At 39.7% G+C, this 18,457-nt stretch overlaps 1 protein-coding gene across 3 annotated transcripts in view; it reads right to left on the bottom strand.

The window, feature by feature from the left end:
• The window catches only part of WARS2 (tryptophanyl tRNA synthetase 2, mitochondrial), an 83,754-nt gene that overhangs the window by 39,999 nt on the left and 25,298 nt on the right, over positions 1-18,457 (bottom strand). For 2 of the 3 annotated variants that reach the window (XM_036273555.1, XM_036273557.1), the window contains exon 2: positions 1,522-1,779. In XM_036273555.1, coding sequence (XP_036129448.1) covers positions 1,522-1,779 — 258 coding nt within the window. Of the gene's footprint in view, positions 1-1,521; positions 1,780-15,713; positions 15,770-18,457 lie in introns of those variants that run through there. The other variant, XM_036273556.1, reaches the window with a different exon arrangement.

Here is an 18,457-nt window from a genome sequence, read left to right as displayed (position 1 = left end):
GAGGTGTGATAGCAAAAATAGCTCAAATGGGCTTTGGAAAATGCACTATGTAACTCAAAAGTAGCTCTAATGATGACCAGCATTATAATGTTGGAGGGGGAGGTGAACAGTTGGAATAAACATTGTTTCATGAACTACGAGAGGCACACCCCTTTCAGAGAGGAGAGAGTTCTTCGAGGTGGGACAACCAAGAGGGTGAGATCTGGGGACAACTCATTTGAAGAAGGTAAAAATCTGCAGGGTAAAGACCTGTAGGGTAAGGATGACACAAAAGAAATGTCTCCAAGTATCTGAAGAGCGGTCATGTGGAAGACAGAGTTGATTATGTATTTTTGACAGCAGAAGTTAAGTCAATGGATGGAAATCACAGAGAGGCAGGTGTATACTCAATATAAGCAAGTACTTTATAACAAGTACTTGTTATAGACCTGTCCAAGATTGAATTTGAAAAGTCATGTGTAAGTAAAGGCTTCCTGACCAACTGTAAGAAAGGCAACTGAAGTAAATTGCCTTTATGGTCATTTTTATATTTAAGTTCTATTCTTTTATCAAATTATCTCCAAGATGGCAACAAGTTTAACTTTATAACTGCATTTATTTTGTGAAGATATTATTCTTTGAATTACATTTTTAAAAAACGGTTGCTCTGTGTGAATCATGACATTAAGTTCTGTGGGTGATAAAACATACATAAACATAATAATTGTCAAAAGTTTGTGATCAAGGAAGGAGATATACACATGTATAACACATGCCACACATGTGTACATGTCAACATGTGCCAAAACATGTATAACATACCATCCCTTGGCTGGGACTTTGTCACAAGGTTAAAGCAGATATGTAATGAGGGCATGATCCAATTAAATTTCATATTTTCTGCTAGGGAGTCACTTAAGGACCCCGTCTCTAGTCCAGGCTATCTGCCTGTCCAAGAGTAAAACTGATTCATCCATAGTGAAGAGATGAGTCAAATATTTTGGCTTTGTTCAAAGGCTTTCTTGGCTTGGCCTCAAGTCACTGGACATTCCCTTCCAATTCCCAGCTAGTTCTCTCAAATCTCCTCAAAAACTATTATACAAAGAATGAACAATGGGACTTATCCAATAGTCCTTCCAAATGCAATACCCAATAAAGTAACATCGGAGTTACGTAACACCACTGGTCGCTCAGTTCTATCCTTGATCCCCAGGAGATTAGGCAACAGTATGAAATCATCAGTTTGAATGCAACCCAGTATAGAAAACAATTCCAGGGTCGGAAGTACTAATGAGACACAACTTTTGGTATATGAAGCACTATAAACTTACCATGGACAGTGGGGAGGAAGTTGAAAAATACTACTGTCTTATAAATGGTACTTGATATGAATACAAAGAAAATATTAAAATGAAATAATCACATTTGATGAAATCACCCTTGAACAATTTTTTTCAAAACTGGAGCTAAGTAAACCATTCAAAATTTTCCTCAAATAATCTGAAAATAAAACTTTTCTTGGTTCTAATCTGCAAAGCTGACCTGAGATTGTTGGAAAAGGATGCTCTTCTCTGGGTTTATGCCACAGGCAAGAAGAGCTGCAGTCATGTCCAAGATGCTCTGCCGAAGGACGGCTGGGTCTTGGGGGACAGTGATGGAGTGTAGGTCAACGATGCTGTACAACACGGAGCCAGGCTCATTCTGTAAGCTCACCCAGCTCTCAATGGCTCCCAGGTAGTTGCCGAGGTGGGGGATTCCTGTAGGCTGAATGCCAGAGAAAACTCGCCTCCCGGCATCTTTCTGGAACAGAGGAAAACAAACATATTTGCTTCTGAGGCAGACTCCACAAAACCTGTGTCCATATTACCATAGCTACAATGGCTAGTCCTACTTTGTTAAACAACAATCTGACGGTCATCATTGTTAGGAACTCTGTAGAAAGCACAGTGTTAGGAACAGAAAATGATATTTAAACTGTGGGTTTTTCTGCACTCAAAAACTTACAAATACAAAGGCACATAAGAAAAAGTCTAAATCCCCACGAGAATGCAATCTAATTGGAGAAGGATATGTCTAAAAGATAAGTAACAGTACACTGCAGAGACATGACCTTGATCAGTTTGGAAAGATAAATAGTGGGGTACAGGCGGGAGAGCCCAGGAAGGAGAGATGACTGTGGATCTGGGGGTCAGTGAGAAAGACTTCAGACATAGAATCAAATTTCATTGGAGATTAAAGGGATTGGAAGGGTTTTTCATGTGATTTCATTCATTCTGAAGTTAGGGCAATGAAGGCCATAGATTAAGTGTAAAGACTACTATTTACTTAATTCAGTTTTCTCTGAAAATAATTGCTGACATAATATCAGCAATATTATATAATTGAGTATATATACTGAAGTGTAGTAGACTACATAATTAATATAATTAAGTGTGTAGGATCTTGGGCTAGAAATTTGGAAACCGACACTCTATTTTTAATATTATCTCTTGATAAAATTACTTAACTTTTATAAAATAAAAATTAAATTAAATTTTTAAAAGTTACATAACTTTTTCATGCTTCAGTTTTCTGTACTTTTGATAAATAATACTTGGTTTTTTATTTCTTCAAAAGGAGTTTTTAATTCAGTATAATTGTTTAAATTATAAAAACATTCTGTCCTAGACAGACAACAGTATGGTGATTACTGGAGGGGACGGGGGGTAGGGGGAGGTAGGAGAGGGTAAAGTGGGGATACATGGGGATGGAAGGAGACTTGACTTGGGGTGGTGAACACACAATACATTATACAGATGATGTTTATAGAATTGTACTCCTGAAAATGGTATAATTTTGTTAACCAATGTCACCCCAATAAATTCAGTAAAAAACATTTTGTCATGTTTTCCCACTGGTGCACACTTTCTAATAATGAAGGTAAAATAGGAAATGAGAAGAAAAATTATGACATAGGGTGAAAATATAAAATTTTTGCATTCTGTAGTAAAAACCTAAAAAATAAATTATATTAGTAAATGTGCTATAACTAAAAGAATATGAAAAAATAAAATGCATCATTACAATTTTTAACAATAAAATATTAATAATAGCAGCAATATTTATGGGACAACTACTATATTACAGACATTTATGCTAAGTGCTTTAATTTTTTTTCTTTATTGATTTTAGAGAGGAAGGAAGAGGGAGAGAGAGACAGAAACATTGATGAGAAAGAACATCAATTGGCCACCTCCTGCTTGCCCCTCACCGGGGATCTGGCCCACAACCTGGGCACATGCCCTGACCAGGAATCAAACCGGCGACCTCTTGGTACATGGGTTTATGCTCAACCACTGAGCCACACCAGCCAGGCTATGCTCAGTGCTTTATATATATTAATGTATTTAATCCTTATAATACCCAATATGGTAGGCATCTTATTACCTTCAATTTGCAGATGAGAAAACTGAGGCTCACAGATATTAATAGGTTGTTCACAGTCACAGAGATAGTAAGTGGTGGAATTGGGATTTCAAGCCAGGTATCATCAGCTTCAAAGCCCTGTACACTCCTTCCACTAACTACAATGTTTTGTATAGACACCATCTATTACAACTTTATTACATTCATTGTATTAATTTTGCGACTTTTCTGTAGGTTTGAAAAGTTGAAAAAAAAAGTCAGGGAAAAAGAGACCATTCTAATATATGTATCTCTGTGTACTGTGTGCCAAGTTTCTCTAGAGTATATACCTACAAGTAGACATTCTGGGTCATAAATTATGCATATATATCTTCAGCTGAACTAGTGTGTTAAACTATTCCCAACTATGCAATAATCTGCAGTTCCTAATATCAACTCCTATAGCTCCACAGCCTCATCAGCATTTACCAGCATTTTTACTTTTAGCTAATCTGGATGGATATGAGGTAGAATCTCATTATGGTTTAATTGCATTTCTTTTGTTAAATGTTTTATTGATTTTTTTTTTTTTCCGAGAGAGAGAACCATTGATGAGAAAGAAGCATCAACATTGATCACTTGACTCCTGCATGCCCCCTACTGGGGATCGAGCTGGCACTCTGGGCATGTGCCCTCACAGGGAATCAAACCAGTGACCTCTTGGTACACAGGTCGACTCTCAACCACTGAGCCACACTGGCAGGGATAACTGCATTTCTTTATTAAAGAAGTCGAGAACTCCTGTGGTTCTTGGTTAATTTTACTTCCTCCCCTTTGGAGAGCCTATTCAGGTTATTTGCCTACTTTTCTCATGTTGGATTGTCTTTTTATTAAGAACTTTTATATATTCTGGATACTAATATTTTGTCAATCATATGTGTGTTCAATGTATTCTTTCATTGTGTGGCTATCTGTCTTCTTTATATTATCTTTTGATGAAGAGATGTTCTTTATTTTACCAAATATATAATTTTGACTACAGATTTTTATGCCATTCTAGAAGAAATCTTTCGATACCCTGAGGTCATGAAGATGTGTGTGCATACATACAGGGGTAAGCAAAAGAGGTTTACAGTTATGGGTGCACAAAACAGTTTATTCTTGTATTATTTATTTATTACTGTGTTATTTATTTGAACAACTGTAAACCTCCTTTTGCCCACCCCTGTATATGCATATATAAAGCTTATGTATGGGTATGTACGTATGCTTTAAAGTTTTCTATTACACCCTTAAGTCTATATCCATCTGGAGATTTTTGCATATGGTGTGAAGTAGGCATCCATTTCTTTTCTTTTTTTCCTACATAGATACCTAATCGTTCCAGCACCACTTACTGAAGAGATTCCCTCCCTACTGCTCTGGAAGGCCACTTCTACCATAAATCAAGTATCTCTGCATGTTTGGGTCTGTATCTGGCCTTTCTATTCTGTCCCGTTGGTCTGCTGGTCTATCTCTGAACCAGTACCACAATTGCCATATTTTATTGATTTTTTTTTTTAAGAGCGAGAGGAATGGAGAGAGAGAGGGGCATTGATGTGAGAGAGAAACATCAATCAGTTGCCTTCCATATGTACCCCAACCAGGGATCGATCCTGCAACCTAGGTACATGCCCTGACTGGGAACCCAACTGCAACTTTTTGGTGTACAGGTCGATGCCCCAACAAACTGAGCCACCCGGCTAGGCATCACAATTGCTTTTTTAATAAATGTTGTGACCTGGTGGAGGACGTCTTTTTACCTTCTTCTTCAAGAGCATTTACCCATCATTGGTCCTTTACTCTCAATATTTTAGAATCATCTTTCATGTTCCAAGAGAAAAAAATTGTTGGTTTTTTTTTTGTTTTTTTTTTATGTTAAGCCTATAGACTACTTTGAGGAGAACCAACATCTTTATAACACTGAGTCCTCCAATCTAGGAAATCTTATAGCATATGAATATCTAATATAAAACACAGTGACACAGTTGATAACACTGTGTTGTATAATTGAAATCTGCAAAGAGACCAGAAGTTAAATGTTCTCACCAAAAAAAAAAATAATAATAAAACCCAAACAAAAAACATAAATATGTGAGATGATGGACGTGTTCATCAACTAGATGGGAGGAACCCTTTCCCAATTATATCAAATTGCCACAACGCTCATTTTAAATACCTCACAATTTTATTTGTCAACTATACCTCAATAAAGCTGAAAAATTTAAAAGTAACATAAAAAAGTCTTTATCTTTATCCCTGAAACTAGCTCCTAAGGGTTAATCTACTTGAGATATGGCAGTGCCAAGGCTACTTAAATTTTGCCTTTCCCTTGCCCGAGAATTCCAAATCCTACAAACATGGTCTGTTTTCTCCATATCTGCTAATTTTTCTCTCTGTGCTTGAGACAACAACCCTGAAATAGGATGCTACATCACAGCTCCAGAGTTGCACTTGATCTAAGCACTGGGGAGACCTAAAATATGTGTGACACTGGGGATATGAAAAATATCTGTGAAGTAAATTGAGAACAAATATTTCTTACCACTTAAAATCACACACACACACACACACACACACTAGGCCTTCCAGTGAATAACTCCCCAAATCATAATTTAGAAACATTACTTTAAAAATAGTTTGTAGTTGAGAACTGAAACTGGGGAGAGGGAGAGAGGGAGGGAGGGAAAAGGAGGGGAGAAGAGAGAGAGGTTAGCATAGAATAAGTACCTATCACTGAGGCTTCATCCAGCACCTTGAGACCTTACCAGCCCTGGGTTCCTGATAGGGGAATAAGCAAAGGAGCTTGCAGTGAGGTAAAAAATGATTAATGGGCTTTAGGGACTGATTGATGAAGGGAGAAAACAAAGCAGAAAAACAAGCTCTGCACTTAATAGATGGAAGAGAGAGAAAAATACCATTGAGAAATACTTGACCTAGGATGAAGAGGGAATCTTTATGTTACTGTAAGGAGTTATGAAGACTAGGAATATCAATCTGAAAAAGAATATGAATATTTCCACATAAATCCCTCCATGTTCAAACTAAGAGGAAGAAGAGGAGAAACGAATTCTTGAGAAAACTAGAAGAGAAAAGCACTAGAGGAGAGATGTGGGAAGAAGAACTGTGACCAGTGGGAATGGACTGAACAGGATCTAATACATCTTTTCATTCTCTGGTTTCTGTGATTTTTTATATGTCCATGCAGAGGGAATGATGTTATCAAGAAATAAGAGCAACAAGAAATGTTTTGTTCAGTGTTCAAGCAGTCATTAAGAAAATACAGCCTCTAAATGAGAACTGAATTTTTGGTCTTAAAAATATACAGAGCATCCTGCTCTTCGGCGGTGAGTTTACGTTCCCGTCTGTTCCCCGGCAAGAGTCAGCAGGCAGCCTGGCGCATGGCAGGGGAGATACTCCTGGTACCATGAAATCACAGGGCTGGAATGTGCAGTTTAGGTGGTGGGAGGATGGGGATTCTGTGTTCAAAAGCACTAGAGTTGGGGGCAGAAAATGAAAAGAGCATGGTTTTCCCAGTGGACAGGAGGCAAACCACAAAGAAAACAGCTTCAAGACTAGCCCACAGGCATTCATTCATCCACTCACGGGAGACCTGGAGCATCGACCTACAATCCCATCACGGAGTTCAGAAGACAAAAAAGGAGGATTTTTACAAAATAGGGCTTCATTTTTATTTCAGGTATACGTACTTCCTTAACGAATGCCACCTCCAGCCAGTACAATCAATGATTAGCTCACTTTGTAATGGGACCAATCTTACTAATGGGCAGCTTCAGCCCTGGGATTTGAAATGTTTCAGAAGAAAGGGTGGGTGATCAAATCAAAGGAAGAATATACTTATCAATCTGGCAAATGTAGCTAAAATACTTCCTGTCTTAAGGTACTAAGCATACACAAAATTCATAATTATCTGAATTTTCATTACTGCACCCTAAAGCAACTGAAAAATCCCAAACTGCTAATTATGGGAAAAGATAAATTTTGTGATAATCTAAATAGAGCTTCTATCTTTAATCGCAAATGAATAAAATACACTAAAAGGAGGCTGCCTACTAGTTTTGAAACACTCAACTTCGGTACGGCAGTGCGAACCAAAGCCGTCAACAAAAGATTTTAAGACTCTTATTACAAAGTCCTGCTTACATCCAGCTGTAACGTCCATTGTTCATTCATCACACCTGTTTCAACTACAGTCAAAGGTGAACCAAAAACTTGGCTGAACAATACTATGTCTGATTGGTTCCACGAATGGCATGTTATCAGATGATGATAAAAAAGTAATCAACAACACTGTCAACTAATTGGAATGAAAATCTCTTTCTATGAAACTATTTATTCTTCTAATTGTGTATAAATAAGGTGTACTGTACAGCTTACCACTCTCACTCCTTAGCTCTCTGTTAGTGTTTCTCGATTCTAACACTTATGTCACCCAGCTATTTCAATCCTGGGCTCCTCAACACTTTCGTAAATGTCTCTACTACTGTCTGGCCTGTGTGGCTCAGTGGACTGAGTGGCAACCCATGGACTGAGATTCCAGTTTAATTCCTGGTCAGGGCACATGACAAGGTATTGAGCCCAATCCCCCATGGGGGGCGTGCGGGAGGTGGCCAATCGATGTTGTCTCTCATCGATGTTTCTCTCTCTCTCTCCCTTTCCCTTCCTTTCTCTCTAAAAAATCAATAAAGAAATATATATATATATATATTTTTAAATGTCTCTACTACCATTTATCCCTTCTATGCCCTCTTCCACCTCCCCCAGGGGGAAAAAAAAAAGGCTCTACATACTACCAATTAGTGATTTAAGAACTGAAACAAAAGAGACCCAGTACAGAAAAATAGCACTTCAGCCCGGCGGCCAGGAGGACCCAGGTGCTGCTTCTCTGAAGCTTTCTTTGGCCCGGGCTCAGCATTGTTCTGCCGCAGTCAGCTCTTTCTCCCAGAAAGAACAGGGCCCGGTCTGGGGAGAAAGTGCTGACTCAGCACCAAGAAAAATGGGTTTGTTTCTCCTTAGAAATGAAACCAGATGCTCAGATCTGGGAATCAATATAGTAAATATTAATTCAGTATAAGAGAAAGCAGCTCTTACATGGCCCCCAAACAAGAAACAAAACTGCAGGAAACATTTTTTTAAAAGGGGGTAAAATTTTTTTTTAAAGACTATGATTTTTTTTCGGGGCATAGATGATAAGCACTTAGTACATATTGTCAGGCTAGTGAAAGCGTTTAAAAGGAATAAACTTGATTTTTAAAAGCTTCCTAGCGATTTAAGCCACTTCCAGATAGTAAGAGCCATGCACCTTTCCCCGTGTGCCCTGTGACATCCTTCCACGGTGGGAAAAAATGCTTTCGTACATTTCCTTTCCTTCCTTTGGGAACACTCGCTTCCAGAAACATTCCCTGGCACTTGCTCGGACCTCATCTCATGTGATGGGAATAGGAATTTCTGGCCTCAATTTCCAGGGAAGGACACAGCAAGGTTAAATAACCTGCCCGAGACACCGGCAGGTTGTCAGATCTGGATCCGAGCCCTTGCCCAGTTCTGTCTCCTTCCTTCACACTGGGCTGCAACCAGGTTAGAATGTTCTGACTTCAAGGTTGGCTTGGCCTGGCCTTGAAGAACCCTCACTCCCACCAATACCTCCACTCCACACACACTTCTCAGAAGGGGAAAGTGTGCCACAGAGATGCGTATCAAAAGGCCAAGGGCACACAGCTGGTGGCACAGCTGGGACCAGAATCCGGAACTCCAGAGCTCTCAGTCTCTCCCTCCCTCCCTCCCTCCCACTCTCGTCCTCTCCCATGGAACCTCCCTCCCCTCCCCTCTCCCCAGGCAGTACAGACCCCTCCTTCACCAGCTCCTCATTATTGCACATATCACATTGTAACTTGATAAATATTTTCTTATTTGCTTAGAAAATATTTTCCCACCTAGAGCACCAGCTCCTCTAGGGCAGGGGCTGTCTCTTTCATCTTTAGATCCCCGGCACCGAGCAGTGCCAGGTCCATTGTGAGCACCTAATAAATGTTAGCGGAATGAATGACAAACCTTTCCCCCCACTTTGGCTCCAAATGTAAAGGGCAAAGTAACTGTAAACAAAATGGACCAAATGTTCCAGTTATACGCAGTTCTTAAACAAGTTATGTTCTAAGAGCTTGTCTGAAAATTGGTTTTCTGAAACACTCAGACTCAATTTTTTAAATGGTGGTCAAGCACCTGGAAGGCAGCCCATGGAAGCCTTACTGAGCCCACCGTATTCCTGAAGAAGGGTTTTAATATCCATTTCAGCTGCACCTAAACACCATTCATAAAATGGTTTCTGTGGGAAGGTGAACTCCAAGTTCTGTTTGGGACACCAGATCCCACCCAGAAGGGCCTCTAATTGGGACACCAGAACCCCACCCGGTGGGCTCTGATTGGGAATTAGAAAGGGCTTAAGGGGAGCAAGCTGATGTGAAGACAAGCTGCATTTGCATATGTAATAGACTTAAAAAAAATTAGACTGTATGATCACTAAAAGCAGGGCAATAGACCAAAGCTTCCTCGGGCACCCATTAGCTTTCCTGGCACTGACATTGTGAGGGCTGCCGTGGAAGCAGGTGCCTGGCCCCCTAGAAGAGCAGAAGGCAGGTGGAAGGCAGGCATTGGAACTGGAGCAGAGCTCTTCAATGAGTTCCCTGTACCAGCAACATCACCAGAACAGGAGACTTGTTATAAATGCAAATTTCTGAGTCCTCACCCAGATCTACCGGGGTGAGCTGCAACCAGAAGAAGAGATGAGAAGTTATGCAACCTGTGCTTTAACAAGCCCTCCAGGTCATTCTGATACTTGCTCCCATTAGAGAGGGGTTTGGGCACCAATATCTATTCTTAAAATTCACTTCAACTACATAAAATGAGGTCCAGATGAAAACACCATAAATGAAAAAGGAAAGACATCTTCTGAGCCAGCAGTTCTCAATCTTGGCTACACAGTGACTGGCTGGGAGCTTTAAAAAATACCGATGCCTGGGCCCCATCCTCAGAGATTCTGATTTAATCAGTTTGGGATTTGGCTTGAGCATTGGGAGTTTTAAAAGTTCCCCAGGTGATTCTAATGTGCGGCCAAGATCAAAAAGCCTCTATTCTAAGCCAACTACTACACAATTATTCTCCAAAGCTGCCAATCTGCTTGGAAACACATACAAATAAAATAAAAAGACTGTAAAAATGTGAAAAGTAAGTTCACTTGCTTTTAATTTACATTTCAAGGTAACACAATCCCTGAGACAGTTATTTATTAACACATGGTCAGAGGCCTTCTTGGCTTTAGGCAGTTCTAATATCACATTCAGCAGCCATGACAGTCAGCAAACCTGAAGGTGGCTTAGAGCCTCTATGTTGGTGAGAAAAGACACCTGCGACAGGTAAGCACACCACCTTCCACTGTTAGGTACACTTCTTGGCAATGTCCGGTCCCTAAGTCCTTAGGGCTCAGGGATTCAGGGAGCCTATGTAGCCTGAATTTCACATCAGAACTATAATGGATAGAAAACAAACTCATCTCTGTAAAAAATAAAATTAAAAAATGCTCTTTTGTACCCATTTCCCTGCCTGGCAAACTCTCTAACACCCTCTGACCCCTATCAGAGAGTCTGAATTCAACACTCAAGCAGCTGTAAGTGGATCTCATGTTAGCCCAGTCGGTTGACCAAAAACATGGACTAACAGGAGGTCTTGGCTAAGTGAAGCTGAGACACCAGAAATTCTTATACACAACGTATGAAATAATGCTAGGATTATCTCTAGTGCTCTGTACCTCTGAGAAGAATTTCTTATAAGGTACAGTACAGAGGGAAAAAAATTCTAAAGTTATTTTCATGGCATAAAGATACTTGAGAGAGAGAATCTCTTGGCTGTCCTGACCACTACTAGGAAGAAGAAGTCTTATTTTCTAGCAACCCATGGTTCCCTTTCTCATCATCTAACCTGTAGACGGATACAATCCCCAGGGTTGTTTCAACACTCGCATCAGTTCAGATCCTCTGTCAGCTCAGATTAACTCAACTTCAGAATAAGTCAGAAACATGGCAAAGGCAAGCAGTAAAAAATAACTTGTTTGGTTATTAACCATGGTTAAGAAGCAGGCTCGAGCTCCAGGCTGCCTGGGTCGAAGTCCTGGCTCTAGTACCTATATAGCTTTGAGCATCTGCAACATGGGAATAGTAATATACCTACCTCACAGGGTGGCTGGGGGATTGGAATGAGATTATTAAAGTACTTGGTGCTAGCCCTGGCCAGATTGGCTCAGCAGTTACAACATCGGCCTGCGGACCAGAGTGTCCCAGGTTCGGTTCCCGCTAAGGGCACATGCCTCGGTTGCGGTTTGTCCCCGGCCCCAGTTGGGGTCGTGTGGGTGGCAACCACTCGATGTGTCTCTCTCACAAAGGTGTTTCTCTCTCTCTCTCTTCTCCCCCCCCCCCCCACTCTGTCTGAAGATAAATGCAAAAATGTCCTCGGGTGAGGATAAAAAAAATAAAGTACTTGGTGCTTGGCATGTATTGAAAATCCAATCCATATGTTATCTGACATTTATGAAGGTCAACATTTAAGTATATATTTTTTAATTGAAATTATTGGGGTGACATGGGTTAATAAAATTATACGGGTTTCAGGTATATAAGCCTACCACACATCATCTGTATATTGTATTGAGTTTATCACCCCAAGTCAAGTCTCCTTCCATCACCATTTATCCCCCCTTTGCCCTCTCCTACCTCCCCCGTCTCCCCTTCCCTCCAGCAATCAGCATACTGTTGTCTGTGTCCATGAGTCTTTCTTCTTTTTTTCTTAATCCCTTCATCCTTCTCACCCAGCCCCCAACCCCCACCCCTATGACAGCTGTTAGTCTGTTCTCTGTATCCACGAATCTGTCTCCACTTTGTTAGAAACAAAAGAAAAAAATAAATGGGACTGCATAAAACTAAAAAGTTGTTGCACAGCAAAGGAAACCATCAAAAAAATGTTTATATATTTTGACCCAACCATTCAACATACTGTCCTTCAGAAATATTCAGACAAGAATGTAAGGACACCTGGCAAAATATCTCTGTATGATTATTAGTAACAAAAGAACTACAAGCAATGGACTGTCCCTCAGTCAGGGAAATATTAACTAAAGCGTAGCCTTATTTGTATACGATGGAACACTATAGAACAGATAAGAAGAATGTCAGTACCGAGCGCTCAGGAGGTGAAGGGCCCAGCTCCAGAGCCAGAACGCAGAGCCCAACACCAGCTCTGCAGGGCACTGGCTGTGTTTCCTTGTGCAAGTCAGACAACCTCTCCACTGTGACGTGGGAGTAACAGCATCCCCCTCCAGGCCCAGGAGCAAAGCTTAGCCCCCCGTGATTCTATAGAAACATTTTTAAACAGATAAATGCTGATAAGGAAGGCGAATACACATTGAACTTAATAATGGTTACCCTTCAGAATGGGAATGATGACTTCCTTTTTGACACTTTTGTACTATTTAACTTTTTCTAAATAGCCAAATTAAAAAAAAAAAAAAAAAAAGCCTAGCTGTTCTTCATATGGCCTGATTATATTAATGGACATTAAATGATAATAGTCTCATACTAACAGGAATGTCAAGCATTAAAATTTTCATTTTACATAAAGGTAATAAAAGCATAAATAAAGTTAACTGATTTATTAAGCTCACATATGAAGTTATTTGTAAGATGGAACTAGAATGGAGACAATATAATGTCACAGGAAGGGCATGAACTTTGAGGATCAGATAGAGCTAGGTTCAAATTCCATCTACATCTCCTAGGACCTTGCACAAATTATTTAACCTCTCTGAACTCAGTTTTATTATTCAAACAGTGAATTTAACAATAATAATGGCTAACATTTATTGAGTGCTTACTGTGTGCAAAGCGCTATAGTAAGAGCTATGAATGCATCACCTCATTGAATCCTGTGAGGCAGGTAACACTATCATTTCTGTTTTACAGATGCAGAAACAGGCACAGAGGGGTTCGTGAGTAGTGCCAGCCAATAAATAGTGAAGTCAGGACTTGAACCTACATAGATCAACTTCAGCTGTCCACACTGCAGAGGGAGACTAGGAGAATAGAACAAAGCATTCAAGAAATCATTTGCTTTTACCCCTCTGATCCAATAAATGATGCTACCTTCTAGAAGGTATGACCTAAAACCTGCTTTAATTTTATGTTGTAATGAACTTCGAAGGGGACGCGTGGTTCTCTCTCCTGCACTGCTCACAACAAAGATAGTTGCCCTGTGTACGCCTTGTTTTCATTTAGAAGTGGTGGTCCGCACCAGGGCAGGTGACAGGGACAGTAGTTCTTATTCATCTGGGCAGCAGCTTCCGTGCTAATTCTAAACACAGGTGGTGAGAGAGACAGCCAACGGAAGGGGGAAGGAATCACTGCTGACATGTGCAGCGGGGAAGATTGATGGTTTCCCTCTCTCTTTTCCCCAATGCGCCGGCCTGGGGGCAGAGACGCAGGCGCTGCTGTGCTGGGGACAGTAAAACACACAGCGCAGTGTCTACCTTGCTGCACTGCTGATTAATGAGACTGAAATGACACAGAAAACAGGCAGTGCTTCGGCCAGAGAATTCACAGGCCTTTCTTTCTTTAATGATTTCCACAAAAGCAGTTCCCATAAACAGCTGGGCTTGAACTGGAGTACCCCGTGGTTCAAGCGAGGCAGGGGTACATGTGGAGGAATGCTGGAACAAAGGGTGAGGGTGGGAGGGGAGATTGTAATGAAGTAAATTCACTTATGTTCGGGTGGGTGCAAATCATAATGAGTGAATTCCCCTCCTCTATCTGCTTGGTTGAAAAACATCACAAAGTTCCAAGTAAGATAGTTATTTATATACTGAACTTAATGGAAAGAGGACCCGAGAATACACTTTCACAAAGCTTTTCCCCTGTTAAAAACACTCTTGCTGTTTTGAGCTGGGAGACAGTATCACTAATTTTTCATGTTTTCCTGTAGCTGCATAATGTATACATTAAAGCAATATTTTCTCTTTGAGAAAAGATGAATTTTAACAGCAAATATTTCTAGTACTTATTATCAAGTATCTATTGGACATATCCATTTGGCTGTCCCACCAGCAGCTCTTCAAACTTAATACTATATCAAAACTAAATCTGCGGACGCGCAGCCTGCCAGTCAGCTTCCCGCAAACCTGTTGCTCTGTGTTTACAATGCTGGCTAATGACACAACCACTGACTCGGTCTCCCAATAGTGAGCCATTTCTCATTCCTTCCTTTCCCTCGCCAGAGTCTGTGGGTGAAAATTCTGGCTCCTCCAGTTACTAGATATGCAATCTCTGCCAAGTATTTGCACCTCATTTTCTTCATCTGAAATCAAAATTTTAATAGTACCACTTCATAGGATTCTTGCAAGAATTAAATAAATCAGTAAATAAAAAGTGCTTAGCGCATAGAAAGTACTCAATAAATATTAGCTATGATTGATCTTAAATGTTCTCACAACCACAACAGAAATTATAATTATGTGAGGTGATGAATGAGTTGACTAGCCTTATTGTGGTAACTATTTCACAAAATATACATGTCAAATCATCGTGCTGTACAGCTTGAACTTACATAATGTTATATGTCAATTATATCATAGTAAAGCTGGAAAAAATACTGGCTATTTTTATTAACATCATCTAATCAACTGCTAAATCCCCAGGGATGGTATCCAATACAATTTCGCTTTTCTGTCTCCATCAGTGTAGTCTAAACCCCAATCATCTCCCCTGCACGGTGTCAATGGCTTTATCTGACTTTTGTATCTGCCTTTCCTATAGGGTCTAGTCCAAACACCTTATTAGTGTATAAGCATCTTCAAAATCTAACTTCACTCATATACAGATTACTTAGGGGCAAGTGGCTCCATGAATGAACTTGATTAAGGAAGTGAGAAGTCCTATGGGAATTTTGGGGTAAATGTTTTACATTTAACATTTTATAACACACTATTTTTCGTTAATCAGCGCTAGAGCCAGTATCATATCCAACTAAAACCACAAGTGTAAGCTTTAGGATCTAGAATTTAAAGCCCTAAATGTAAAAAAATATTTATATACCAACTGACTATAATCATGTCTATGATTTTTTTTTGAAGCTCCTTTGAAAGGATGATTATAATGCTTTGTAGGAAATAAATAAACTTAAGGAGAAAACTTCCATTTGGAAACCAGCATCAGCTGATCATTAATTCACACCCCTTTTTGTGTTGGTAAGATCACCTGGATAATCTCTGGAAGCTCTCGATGACAGCCCATGATTAGGGAACGAACAGTCCCACATAGTTTTGGCATGCCGCACAGCTTCCTGCATGTCACCCTGGGCCTCTCACACAAGTTCCGAAACAACTGCGACTCTGTTTGTAGATGCAGAGACCGTGTTATCAAAGAAGTATCCGTACTGGGGGCTTTTCAGAATTTTAAATTCCTCACACTTACTAATAAACCTTAAAATTTTACACAAAGGAGTACTTAGCTCTTACTGTAAAACATCACCATCACATTCGATTTTCTACACCTGTTTAATGGTGACATCAGACCTCTCATTTGTACTCTGCGTGTGTGTGTATGTATGTGTGTATGAAACACCTCAACATCCCTTAGTCAGTTGTCTCATTGTGCCTACTGAAAGTCAAGAATATTTATTTAATTATAAGAGCTTTCCCTTTCCTGATTGTTTACAAAAACTTATGACATTTTCCTCATTGCTATTAAGTGGCCTCATCATGTGTTGTTCAAGCTGAAGAAATAGTTACCTCATTACGAAGGTAATGCAGCATCTTAGTTTCATACCTCTTATTTCATTTGGAATTTGTGCATTCTTATAGTAATGAAGTTGTGAATGTATAAACCAAAAATAATGATTCTCTTTTATATTTTTGTTTGATTTCCAGTAACTCCAAAAAACTGCCTTTATTTGCCAATGAGTATTTATCACGTCCCCTTTGTGGTTAATGCTGTTTTCCAATAAGCTTTCTACTCTGATTTTATTTTTTTTGTATTATATATTTTATATGTGTGTATTCTATTTTTGTAAATATGCTTTGAGTGAAAAGTGATAATTTCTCAACAGCTTCACCACAAAATCAGCACTCACACGCAAACTACGATGGTTTCAAATGCAATTTACTTCTGAGTTTTTGAGACTGCCCTCCCTCTCCAATTGGAAATTTTTATATTGTACAGAATTCTCTGCTATGAATAAATTTTAGTAGGTAAAATATTAATGTTCTAGTAGGTAAAATAATTTAGTAGGTAAAATAATTAAAATACATAATAGAATATTGCTTTCATTTTCAACAATTTCAATCCACTAGTTTGAAAGTACATTATTTTTCATCTACTTAGATGACAAATTACTGAATTACTGTATACTGAATAATGATTCATCATAAAATACTTGGTACCACAAATGACGCAACTGCTTGTCAAAATCAGTAAACTCTAACATTTTTGTGAAAAATAACACTGACTTTTGTTCTGATATTACTATCATATAATCATAGCTACTGAGAAAGTACTGCAAATACTCTCGTCTGAACCACCAAACAGTGAAGAGTGAGACATGTACGTACTGAGTGCAGCAGAGCTGTTCTGTGTCGATGGAACCCCAACCCCCCGGGTAAAGATGATGTTACGGAAATGTCATTAGTTGAGTAATACGTATTAAAGTGACTTGCTTTATTTTCCATCTGGAGAATTTTTTAAATCTGCATTTTTTTAAATGCAGAAAAAAATAGTCCAATGCCCTTTCAGATGATTTATGTCACAAAAAAAGTACTTTACAAGTTCTCTCACGTTCCTGGACATTTTACCTTTGTTGCGGTCCCTACCCCGCCAGCACTGCTGAGTTAATAAGGCCCAAGTCTCCCTTTCCAGCCTTCTCCTCCCACCACGCCTCTCCTTGGAGTACCTCTGTACCTCTCTTGGCCCCCTGAAGAAGCCGTCCTCTTTCTCAGCTCCAGTCCTCTGTGTATTCGGTTCTCCCTGCCTAGTAGCCTTTCTCCACCTGACAAATTCCAATGATCTCTTAAGACCCAGTTCTGATGTTACCACATCTGTGAGGTCTTCTCCACCTTCCCCAGGCAAAGTGAGCCCTTCCTCCTACAAGACCTACAGTGCTTTGTTCTTTTTCCTTTACGGCACATGGTTGTTCCGTAATTTACTTTCCCTACAAGACTATTTCCCTCAGCAGCCAGTGAAATCCTCACGGGTAAGAACCATGTTTACTCCTAATAGCAACAGGGTGAAGGTTCCATATACATCTATGAAGAAAGTAGAAATGAATACTAACTACGTGTCGCTCAGAGAATACAGGACTGCAAATCTGGTCTTAAGTTCCGTGGCACTCAGTAGCCCCAGAAGAGAGAAGAATGAAGGCCATTTACCAAGACTAGTAGGTCATCTTCAAATTATCCTTTCCCAGATTTCTGTGCAAATGCTAGCCATGTTTTAGTTATCAATATCTACAACTCCCAGAACATTTTTCCTAATTCTTTTTTTATTAATTCTCACCCAAGGATATTTTTTCCATTGATTTTTAGAGAGAGTGGAAGAGACAGCGAGAGAAACATCGATGCAAGAGACACATTGATTACTTGCTTCCCACACACACCCCGACCAGGGCCAGGGATTGAACCTGCAACCCAGGTACATGCCCTGGGCCCTTGACAAGAAATTGAACCCCATGGACTGATGCTCTAAACACTGAGCCACACAGGCCAAGGCATTTTTTCCCAATTCTCAATGTACTATAACTTTAGTTGAATCTATAATAAAATGCTCTTGGAATAAAATGTCCTGAAAAAAACGATTTTTACGAACCCCTTAAAAAGTTGCTCGACTCTCTGTAGAATGCAAGCAATCTTACCTTGAGGTTTAGAGTGAATTTTATGTGATGATTTCCTGACATTCTATTTTAACAATATGCTGTTAAAGAGGCATTCACAAGTATACAGGGAGCTCAT

This window comes from Molossus molossus, unplaced genomic scaffold (genome assembly GCF_014108415.1).
Source record: "Molossus molossus isolate mMolMol1 unplaced genomic scaffold, mMolMol1.p scaffold_m16_p_20, whole genome shotgun sequence".
Classification (NCBI taxonomy): Eukaryota; Metazoa; Chordata; class Mammalia; order Chiroptera; family Molossidae; genus Molossus; species Molossus molossus.
This window is presented reverse-complemented; position numbering and strand designations above follow the sequence as displayed.